Source organism: Sminthopsis crassicaudata, chromosome 5, assembly GCF_048593235.1.
Source record: "Sminthopsis crassicaudata isolate SCR6 chromosome 5, ASM4859323v1, whole genome shotgun sequence".
Taxonomy (NCBI): domain Eukaryota; kingdom Metazoa; phylum Chordata; class Mammalia; order Dasyuromorphia; family Dasyuridae; genus Sminthopsis; species Sminthopsis crassicaudata.
This window is the reverse complement of record NC_133621.1, coordinates 107269089-107281052: the sequence shown is the minus strand read 5'-3', so window position 1 is coordinate 107281052 and position 11964 is coordinate 107269089. Positions and strand designations below refer to the sequence as shown.

General features: G+C 37.2%; 1 protein-coding gene across 1 annotated transcript in view; it reads left to right on the top strand.

The window, feature by feature from the left end:
- Nucleotides 1–7206: 7206 nt before the first annotated feature.
- The window catches only part of NUP205 (nucleoporin 205), a 77820-nt gene continuing 73062 nt past the window's right edge, over nt 7207–11964 (top strand). The window contains 1 exon segment of the mRNA XM_074267835.1: nt 7207–7440. Coding sequence (XP_074123936.1) covers nt 7413–7440 — 28 coding nt within the window. The 5' untranslated portion in view covers nt 7207–7412.

The following is an 11964-nucleotide window of genomic DNA, read 5'->3' as shown; positions in this document are numbered from 1 at the left end:
TAAGTACCTAGCCTTGTGCTAGGTATGATGTAGAGTTAATTTTTAAAAGCCCAGGAGCAACAACATTTTAATGTAGTAATCATGGTTTTTTTTATTAAATGCAAAAATAATTGCTTATTTTATCATTTTGCAGTGCTCACTTTTAATACAATTTTATGGTTGGAAATGAAAATTCTCAAAAGTCATGTAAAATGGCAACTTTGATGTTTCCTGAAGCAATATTAATTTGATATCTAATTTTAGCATTTTAAATCAGTGTGTCTATTACTACTTAAGCCGTTATTAAATGTTCATTTAAAAATATTCAGTGAACTGCAGTTGAAAACTGCCACAGGATGCTCAAAGCTAGATAGCACTAATAACATTCATGAGCATAATATACTGCTGTGGCAGTAGATTTCAAGTGATTTTCAAGTCTTTCCTAGGTGATTAGAATTCATCAACCTTTGGCCTTCTTTCTTTTCTTAATTGAGGATATAGTAGGAGCTTCTCATATAGCCTTTGGTGTTCCAGAAGGATGCTAAGGGGAATTTAGGGCAATGTATCCTATCTTATTTTTGCTAAGTCTCATTAGCTATTTAGTACAACCAGCCTTGGAATTATCTACATAATTTATATTTCTGTACGTTAGGCTAATTATTGTGGCAATGTGGGTAAAAAGATTGAAATGAAGTAGAGAAAGACATTATATTCAGAGAGTCCAGATAGGACTTGGCACTATCACTGAAGCTAAGAGAGTAACTATCTAGGAGAAGGGGATGACCAGGGCTCTAAAACTACAGAGAATTTAGTTACTAGATTATTGGTAACATTGGAGAAAACAGTTTTATTACAGAAGTGTGATAAGAAGCTTGATTAAAAGGGTCTGAGAAGTGAATGTGTAGTAAATGAGATAATATTTGTGGGTTTTTTTTGTCTTTTTTATTTTAATCTTTGTTACATTTATTTATTTTTCTTATACATTGTTTTATGAATCATGTTGGGAGACAAAAATCAGAGTAAAAGGGAAAAATCATGGGAGAAAAAAAAAAAACCAGAAAAAAAGAAGTGAACATAGCATGTGTTGATTTACATTCAGTCTCCATAGTTTTTCTGGATGCAGATGTCATTTTCTGTCTAGAGTCTATTGTGATTTATTTGGATCATGGAATCCCTGAAAAGAACCAACTCTTTCATAGTTGATCAATGTATTCCTGGTCCTACTTGTTTCGCTCAGTATCAGTTTATGTAAATCTTTCCAGACCTTTCTATAATCAGCTTGTTCATCATTTTTTATAGAATAATATTCCATTACCTTCATATATCACAACTTGTTCAGCCATTCCCCAATTGACAGGCACCTACTCATTTTCCAATTGTTTGCTATCACAAAAAGAGCTGCTACAAACATTTTTGCACATGGGGGTCCTTTTTTCTCCTTTATGATTTTCTTGGGATACATGCCCAATAATGGCACTGCTAGGTCAAAAGGTATGCACCGTTGTATAGCCCTTTGGGCACAATTCCAAATTGTTCATTGAGATAATATTTGTAAATTGCTTAGTACAGTGCCTGGCACATAGTAGGTGTTACATAAATGTTAGCTATGATGATGATGATAAAATTTACTTCCTACATCTTAACGAATGATGGACTCAGAGTATAGATTTAGACATGTACCTTTTGCTTTTCTTGACTGCATATGTTTTTCAGTGATAAGGGGAATGGGAACAAAAGGAGAGAGAGAGACGATGGATTTTCATTAATTGAAAAAAAACTTTAAAAAAGAAGCATTACTTTTTAGAGTCAAAAGTAAAGGAGGATTAAGTAAGTATGAAATACGGATTCTGAAGTGCAGACTAGGATGAATGAGGCAAGTTGTACTGGAGAGCCTCAATTTTTTTTTTTCAATCAGAAAGTTGAGTAATTACTGAGAAACAAGTAATTAGGGGTGTTGTTAAGTTCTTGAGGAGAGAGGAAAAGGTTTGGAAAAACTACTGTAGGAAGGATTGACAGAGAACTCGGGTCCATTAAGGTTAGGTAACATGAATTTGTATTGGTCAATCATCTTGGTGTTGTATGTATGATTTTCTTCAGTGGTACTCAGAAGTATGGGAGTAGGTGAAAAAGAAGGTAGAATGAAGGAAAATGATCCATTTCCCTTCACTGAAAGAGCTTAAGGTTGATTAAAAGGTGGAACCCACGTAAACTGGTTGTGGCATCTTTGTCTATTTCAAGTAGCTATTAATAGCTTTGGACATAGAGAATCTCCCAACTGCTGCACTCTCAGGATCTCTAAAGGAGAAAGATAAAAGGGAAAAAAGTTTTTAAAAATCTCTTAAGATTCCCTTTGTGGGGCAATGAATGAATCTCTCCTCTAATAAGAGGAGCCAACCTTCCAAAGAGCCCAAGCCAACCAATTAATATTTTGGTAGTCCCTCTTCTAGAAGGAACTCAGAGTTGTTGAAAATTAACCAGTTTATTTTGGTGGCAGCCCTAGTCACTGTATCTTAGGAAGATCTTTTCTCTTCTCAATGAGATACTCAGGATGGAGTAGTGAGCAAAAACAGACTCAACTTTCCCTGTAAATTCAAAAGTTTAATGGATGAATTCTTTGAAATGCTACTGTTAAAGAGTCGAGATGAAAGGAGGAAAGTGAAGTTAAGATTATTTATGAAGGACTAGGAAAATAGAAATTCATATTATTGTTCCTGTTGAAGATGAAAGTTTAGATTTAAGAAGTGTCAGGTAGAGGTAGAGTTGAAAGCATAGGAGATCATGATCAGAGACAAGAACTAGGTTTGATTCAGGTAAAGATAGGAAAGAATCATTCACTGCAAAGGCCAAGTTTGAAGATGTTTAGAAGCTTACAATATTAAAAATTTCAGAGGGCACAGTGAAAGACTAGTACAAATCGTTTGAATAGTAGTTAGATCTATAGCAGGTAGGGCTAAGTTAAATAGAAATGAGAACTGGAAGTAAAAATTGTAAGAGGTATTTGCAAAAAGATCTAATAATATGAATACAAGAGATATAAGGAAAGCTGGAGTTTGGAAAGTAGACAGGAAGTCTATACTGATGATACAATTAGAGGATTAATGAATAGGAAGGATTTTGTTATAAAGTGTAAGACCACTTTCAAGTTTCTAATTAGCATTTTAGTGTATGTTTGAGCATAACTGCAGCCCCAAGTGGCAGATCTGGGCATTGATGGGGGGGGAGAGTGCTAAGAGAAATTTAAAAGCAATCATTGTACATTTCTGTAGAAAGTACATATATATTAGGACTAGAGGTTCAGGAATTCATATTGTTTAAATTGTGAGTGATCATATATATATATAAAACTGCAGGATCTCAATCTTCTAGTGCTGTACCAAAATGCTATATAAGTCCTTAAAGTTTTGGATGTAATAATTTTACTGGGTGTGAATATTAGGATTGTTTCATATTTTCTATGTATAGTTTGGTCTTTATACAATGATGATTTCATGTACTTGGCATGCAATTATAATTTCTCATGCTACTGTGGTATTATATTAAAATAGGAAGACACTCCATTCTTTTATTGTACTATAAATACATTTCAGCTCTAAGATTCATTTAAGGTAATTTCAAACTTAAAACAAGTCCAGAGAAACTAAGATTTAGTCTGTTTTGAGGCCTTTTGGGAGCAAACAGGAGTAAATATATTGAGTTGTTTGGGGGAATCAGGATGAATTTATTCTCTAATAAAGATGGCAGCTATGGTGTAGGGGGAAAATGATCCAAAATTTTCTATTTAAGGACACCAAACAGAAGACCTGGGTTCTAAACCTGGCTTTTCTAACAGCAGCTACTCAATTAATTGAGTCACCTATAATATGAAGGGACTTTGGGTTAGATGCTAAGTAGGATTTGCTCTAATTTTATTCTCTATATTTTTGCTCATGCTAAGTGTGCCTTTCTCTATGCTTCTTTTCTTCTCATACATATCTATTATATTAACTCATCAAGGAGCTGTGATTTCATAGTTTGGTGAACTTCATAGATCAGATGGCAACCACTTATAATTTAGATAAATTTTCAAGAAACATTAAGTGATTGGACCACAGTCACAATCTGCTATGCATCAGAGGGAAAATTTGAACCCAGGTTGAGAACTCTGGCCACTATGCCATATTCCTTTCTTTGATATCTATTATTTAGTCCTATCTGGCTCTTCATGAGCCTATGGACCATAGTGTTCCTGGGATATTCTTAGTAAAGATCCTGAAGTGGCTTGTCATTTCCATCTCCAATGGATTAAGGCAAATAGAGATTAAGTGACTCATCCAGGGTCAACAGAGCTAGAATGTGTTTGAGTCTGAACTTGAATTCAAGTCTTCCTAACTCCAGGCTCAATGCTCTATTCACAGAGCCATCTAGTTGTTTCCTCTTTGATGTCTGTTTTGATGCAGTCATACTTTCCTTACAGCACATTAGCCTTACATTTTCCAGGATAGCTTTCCTTGTTATCACTTCAAATCAACCTCTCCATCCATGTTTTTTTTTTTTGTTTTTTTTTTAATTAACAATTTTTTTTCCCCAATGTTCTATTCTTACAACACAACTTTAGTCTTATATTTTCTAGGACATCTTTCTTTGTTTACTACCCCCCACCCCTTCCTCTTTCTAGCCTAGAAGTAGAAACTTCTTTGTAAGCTTCCTTGAGGGCATAGACATTTGATTTTTGTTTTAGTATGCTCAGTACTCTAGCATACTCTTACTCCTTGTAAGTCCTTAAGTAGGTGTTTGTTAAACTGATTGGATTCCTCTTTGAATGCTAACATCTTTTAAATATATAAAGCTGTTATGTTTGTACTATGTGATTTAATTAAATGCAACCCAACTTCTCTTTCTTCCTAGCCAAATTGCTACAAAGCTTTGTTTAAACTCATTGGTTCTATTTCTTCATTTCCTGCTATTCATTTCTCAATGTCTTTACAATCAGTTTCTGTCCACAATACTCACATGATAATTCTCACTCCAAAATTTTCAGTTGTCTGTTAATTACTAAACCAATCAACAGACAAGTATTAATTAAGCACTAGCATAGATCAGGCACTATACCAAGTGCATGGAAATACAAAGACAGATTTTTCTTGGGTCTCATTCAACTTAATCTTTATTGTAAATTGTAAAATTTTAAACCACTATAGATTTTTCTCTCCTGGACACTCCTTTCCTGTTTTCTACACTGCTCTTTTTTTCTTTTTTTTTCCCCTACTTTTCTGACTGTTCTCTTTTGCTGGCCCATCCTCTTCTTCAGTGATCACAAAGAATAAATTTCTAAAGGCTTCTATCCTGGGCCTTTACTTTCTACACTTTCTCTTGGTGATCATATTAGCTATTATGGATTTAATTATCATCTCTATGCAGGTGACTTCTAAATCTATTTAATTTAGCCTTAATCTCTTTGTTGTATTGTTTGGTGTTAAGCTAGCTTCATTTGGTTATTCTGTAAGCATTTTAAACTAAACATGTGTAAAAGGGAACTCATATTTTTTCCAACACTTGCTTCTTCCTAAACAATCATTTTTCTATTGATGGCACCACTATATTTCTTGTCACCTTCATTTACAACCTTTTGAATCATCTTTGATTCCTTCCCTTTCCCTTGAATGACTGATGATTCTGCCTTCATATTTTCATACATTTAACTCACACAGCCTTCCCTTTCCTTTCAACTTTCATTTTCTCAACTGGACCATTGTTATAGTATCCTAATTTGTTTCTTTGCCTTTAGTTCCTCTCCTCCACAATCTATTATTCACTTAGCTGTCAAATTTATATTCTTTCAATGTCACTTCTATATGTCTGTGCCAGATACATTGTAAATGCATTAATATCTACTTGTATCCTTGCCTTAACTAAAAAATATTCAGTAGTTTCCTGTTTCCTTTAGAATAAAATACTCCTTTGTTTGGCATTTAAAGCCTTCAAAATTTTGGCTCCCACATAGCTGTCCAGTTTTATTTCATAATGCTCTTTCATGCATTCTTCATTCCAGTCAAACTGTCCTATTTGCTGCTTTCTTGTACAAAGTATTCTATATAACATGTCTATGCATAGTACATATGGTCCTTTGTATCTCAAATGTAGTCTCTTTTCATCAGTGCCTTAGAATTCCTAGCTTCCTTCAAAGCACAGCTCAGGTAACATCTCCTCAAAGAGAACTTTCTTGGTCCTTTCAGTTATTAGCACTCTTTGGCTCTTGAAATTATCTGGCATGTACTTATTTGGATTCATGTGGAACCCCTCAGGAAAATGTAAATTCCTTGAGGTCAGGGACTACAAGTGCCCCTCTACCTGCCTTTTTTGTTTTCTCAGAACATAACTTAATGTAAATGTTTCATAAATAAACGTTAAATTGAATTTTCTCACTATCCTTCTGTTTGAACTTAAATCCTGGAATATGTCTTCCAGCTTTTCCAGGTAAAATAGTTACAATGACTCCTATTTTCTTTTTAACCTCTGTGGAAAATTTTAAGAAATTTAAGAATTTTAAGAATGTTTCTTATCCATGGGATGTGTTTAAAATAAAGTCATGAAAATGCAGACTCTCATCCTTTGCAAAGATAAGAGATCCAATAGATGGTATATTGCATAATTCTCATACTTTTCTGATGTATTGATCAGTAATTTTATTTCTTTTTTTTTTTCTTATGTGTTTTATACTCCATATACTAACGGAATTTGTAGCAATGTTAAAAAAAAACCCAAAATACATAAATAAAAACTTTTCAAGAAAAAGAAATGTTTATATCAAAACATACGAGGTATTTATGTCTATTATGCTAAAGCAGCAGAGCTGGCATGGGTTCGGGACCTCCATGTACAACTATGTTGACAGAGTAAGTTTGGAATACTGTTTTGTCTTGTTTTTTGGAATATTTTAACAGTAGATTCAGTTTCTGGTCTCCGGGAAACTTGGTAAAGACTTCCAGACAGAAGGAAGTAAAGAGAAGAAGAATTTAATAAGGAAAAAAGGATGACATTTCCCTAAACTTAGGAGGAAATAATAATTTATCCGGAACCAAGAAACATTAATAACAAGTCCAAAATCATTAATTTCGGGCGTTCTGCTTTCCATTTTCACGTACTAATTTATGATAAAACCGGCAGTAACGACTGAACTACATGTCCCAGCATGTATTGCGAGGGGCGGAGTTCGTACGAAGACCTCATATGTCACTCGAGCGGCTCCTGCCTTATTTGAAAAGAAACGTTAACGACGAAAGTCGGTATTTAGCACCAGGGGCGGATATCTGCGCTGTGTCCACGCCTCTGTCGTAGCGGCCTGAGTTTCGTAGAGAGCGGGACCGCAGCTATTCTGTGCAGGCACCGTCATAACCTTCCCCAGCTCTCTTGGGGGCCCTCCATGCGCCGGGGAACCCGGGTAGTTGGCCTCCAAGATGGCTTCGTTGTTGGCGGTAAATTCGGGTAAGAGCCGGCGGCGCCCTTGATTGAATCCTCGGCTGCAGGGAAGCCTGACCGCGGTGCCGGCTCCCTGGGCCCCAGGGTGCGGAGAGGCGGGGGACGGGGCGCGGGGAGAGCAGCTCCCGCATCTGCAGGGCCTGGGCCCCTACGCAGGCCTAGGCTTGGAGCCGGCCTCGCGACACGCCCCTCGGCGCGGTTTGAATGGAGCGGCCGGCGGCCCATGCCCCGGGCCGGGTCCGGAAGGGATGCAGAGAGAGGATCCGGGGGGACGGCGGAGCGCCCCACAAATCTGATCTCGCGGGCATCCTCAATCTCCCGGGGGGAGGGGGTATTGTTGCCTCCGTCCTACAGCTGGGGAAACGGAGGCAGGCAGTAGTTCCGCGCGTTTATCCTGGCTCACACAATCGGGGGTGGTAGCAAGCATTATTACTCCTCCCCTTTTACAGATTAGGGAACGGAGGCCTGTAAGGGTTAACTGGCTTCTTAGGGTCACACAGTCTTGGGACATAATCCTTATAAGTGATTTTCTACAGATGGGGAAACTGAGGCAGAGGTTAAATGGCGTGCTCAGGGTCACACAGCAAGGAAGTGTTTGAGGCTCGATTTGAACTGAGGTCTTCCTGTCCTGGTCTCCATGCTCGGAGCCACTCATCTGCCTCTGTCTGGTCCCATTTGTCTAAGGTTCAGGGTGCTGGAGACTGGGATCAGAGTACCAAGAAATGTGAAAATGTCCCATAAAAACAGATGGTAATTTCTACTCCGGAAGAGTTCTCAATGCATGGTATTGTTGGCGGGAGGAGGGTGAGCTAGTTATATACTCGATTTGAGGTTGGGGGGGAGTGTAGTGGGGAGAGAGCTGGTGCTGGAGGCCTGCGGGCTGGCTCAGGGCTTAGGAAATTCACATAGGTAAATTACATCCACAAGCTTTTAATAAGTTTAATAATAATAATAAGTTTAATAAGTATACATATACTAGACACTGTATAGGCATGGTATGCCCTAAGGAAAGCTAAAAATATCCTTGCCTCAAGGATGGGGAAGACCACATACATGCATGACATAAGTATTTGTTGTTTGTTCTCCAATAGGACCATGAGAGGATGACATAAGTGAATTGGATTTAAGTGAGGGAGGGAGGTCACCTGCCTTTCCCTTCCAGAACCATCTGGGTCCATATGCAGTTTTCTCAGGAAGGGAGGCTGGGGAGTATGGTTTGCAGAAGGTGGGATTTGAGCTGAGTCTGGAAGGAAACTAAGGTGAGGAAGGAGATAATAAAAAAGACCCAGAATCAGGATTCATAGTAAATTTAGGGCATAGTAAAACCACATTTTAAAATTGTGTCAATACCTAAAGACTTTGATTTTGGACCCTTGTGGGGAAGCACTGTCTGTGACTTAGAGATACACATAAGAGATGGAAGGATTCATCCAGAATCACAGCCAGTGGGTATCTGAAGGAAGATTTGAATCCACACTTTCATAGTTCAGTCCTCCATGAAGTCTTTCAGTTTCCTAAGGCTTGTTGCTGAGGATTCAAAATTGTCCCTATCCTTGAGGGGCCTCTAAGTAAGCTAAATGTGTGAATATTCACATTTACAGAAAAAATAAATTAGTACCAAAAGTAATTTCAGTTTACTGCAGGGTTCATATAAAAAGTTTCATTGACCCACAGCTTTTCAGGAACAGATGCCACCTACTGAAAAAGTTAGATGCATCAGTGCTGTCCACTCAGTCACTGAGCCCTCCTGCAGAGTCCCCTGGAAGAAGATTGAGAGTTTGGACACTCCATGGAATATAAAGCAAGGATATCTTTGATCCATGTAACCACCTTCCTTTGCCACCTCAGTCAGAAAGAAACATTAAGTATCTGCTGTTTGCTAGGCACTTTGGATACAAAGACTAAAATGAAAAGAAATTTATTGGGTGGAGAAATGGACACAACAATAAATAAGTGAACCAAAAGAAGAAAAGAAGAAGTAGCTAGGAGATCAGGTGGGGCCTAATATAGGAGATTTACATCCAAGGAAACTAGAAATTCAAAGAGAACAATTAGGATTGAGAAAAAGGATCTGAGAAAAAGACTCATGTTCAATAGCAACTTTTGAGATATTCAACAAATCCTTATAACAAATATTGATACTTTAGCATTACTAGGTCTTACCATTGCAGCAACTGGTAAATCAGCTCAATTTGGCCTTCACCCTTGACTCCCTTCAGCCATAGAATGCCCAATCCCTGTATCAACCCTACTTCACTCCAGCACAATAGTTGTAGCAGGCATCTTCCTCTTAATCCGCTTCAGCCCTGTTATAACATCTAACCAAACAGCTCTCACCATTATACTTTGCTTAGGGGGTATTACAACTGTATTTACAGCTATTTGCCCTATTACACAAAGTGATATTAAAAAAATTGTAGCTTTCTCTACATCTAGTCAGGCCTAATAAACTGAATCTGATAAGATGAAGTTTAGTAGGAATAAATTTGATGTTTCATATGTGCTCAGAAATCAACTTCACAAGTATAAAATGGTGACTACATAATTAGAAACAGGTTTTATGAAAAAAAATGAGGGTTTTATTGGACTAAATTTAATATGTGGCAGTCAGAAAAGGTACTATATTTTTACTTTTACTCTGAGGTTTAATTGAGAGCCATTTCTTCCAGGGATAATCTGGAATATTATGTTTGGTTCTGGATGCCATAGTTTAAGGAAGACATTGATAAGCTAAACTTGAGAAAACTCAGAGGAAGCCATTCATAATGTGAAGGACTTGGAATCCATGCCATTTGAGGTTAAGTTGAAGGAGCTGGTGTTTTTTTTTTTTTTATCTTGGAAAAGAGTATATGGGGGACTATAATAGCTGCCTTCATGTATTTGAATGGTTTGTCAAGTAGGAGAGGAACTATACTTTTGTTTTGGCTTTAGGAGGCTGAGCAATGAGTAAAATTTTCTTTCTTTTTTTTTTTTTAATTCATTTTTCCAAATTATCCCCTCCCTCCCTCCACTCCCTCCCCCCGATGGCAGGTAATCCCATACATTTTACATGTGTTACAATATAACCTAGATACAATATATGTGTGTAAATACCTTTTTCTTGTTGCACATTAATTATTAGCTTCCGAAGGTATAAGTAACCTGGGTAGATAGACAGTAGTGCTAACAATTTATATTTGCTTCCCAGTGTTCCTTCTCTGGGTATAGTTATTTCTGTCCATCATTGATCAACTGGAAGTGAGTTGGATCTTCTCCATGTTGAAGATTTCCACTTCCATCAGAATACATCCTCATACAGTATTGTTGTTGAAGTGTATAGTGATCTTCTGGTTCTTCTCATTTCACTCAGCAACAGCCAATTTAAGGCTCTCCAAGCCTCTCTGTATTCCTCCTGCTGGTCATTTCTTACAGAGCAATAATAGTCCATAACCTTCATATACCACAATTTACCCAACCATTCTCCAATTGCTATATGAAAAGGTGCTCTAACTCACTATTTTTTTTAAATTTTTTTTATTATATATATATTTTTTTATAATATTATCCCATGTATTCATTTTTCCAAATTACCCCCCCTCCCTCTATTCCCTCCCCCCGATGACAGGCAATCCCATACATTTTACATGTGTTACAATATAGTCTAGGTACAATACATGTGTGTGAATATCATTTTCTTGTTGCACAATAAACATTAGAATCCGAAGGTACATGTAACCTGGGCAGACAGATATTAGTGCTAACAATTTACATTCGCTTCCCAGTGTTCCTTCTCTGGGTGTAGTTGTTTCTGTCCATCATTGATCAACTGGAAGTGAGTTGGATCTTCTTTATGTTGAAGATTTCCACTTCCATCAGAATACATCCTCATACAGTATTGTTGTTGAAGTGTATAGTGATCTTCTGGTTCTGCTCATTTCACTCAGCAACAGTTTGATTTAAGTCTCTCCAAGCCTCTCTGTATTCCTCCTGCTGGTCATTTCTTACAGAGCAATAATATTCCATAACCTTCATATACCACAATTTACCCAACCATTCTCCAATTGATGGACATCCATTCAACTTCCAGTTTCTAGCTATGAGTAAAATTTTCAAAAGGAAATTAAGACGAGTTTTAGGAAAAATTTCCTGTCCAAAAGTAGAGTGGTTTCCGTGTAGTATTGGTAGATTCTTCCCCTGGCTCAGGTTTTCTGGCAGATAATCACTTTTTCAGTATGGCAAGGGTCTGAGTTTTGTGATTCTTGAGTGAACCAGACTTAATTGACATTTTCTTTCATATTTGACATCAGAATGGTGTTTGATATTCTTTTAGTATCTCAAAAACTTAGAATCAGAATTTTAGATCTTGAAGGACTTGAGGTCAGATAGTCCAACCTTCCTGCCCAATGTGGAAATCCTTGTAAAATGTCACCCGATGTTTGCTTGAACATATCCAGTGATGAGGTGCTCACTACTTTCACAGGCTCCTTTTTCATTTTTGGTAGTTTCTTTATTAATATTGACTCTAAATCTGCCTACCTATAATTTTTACCC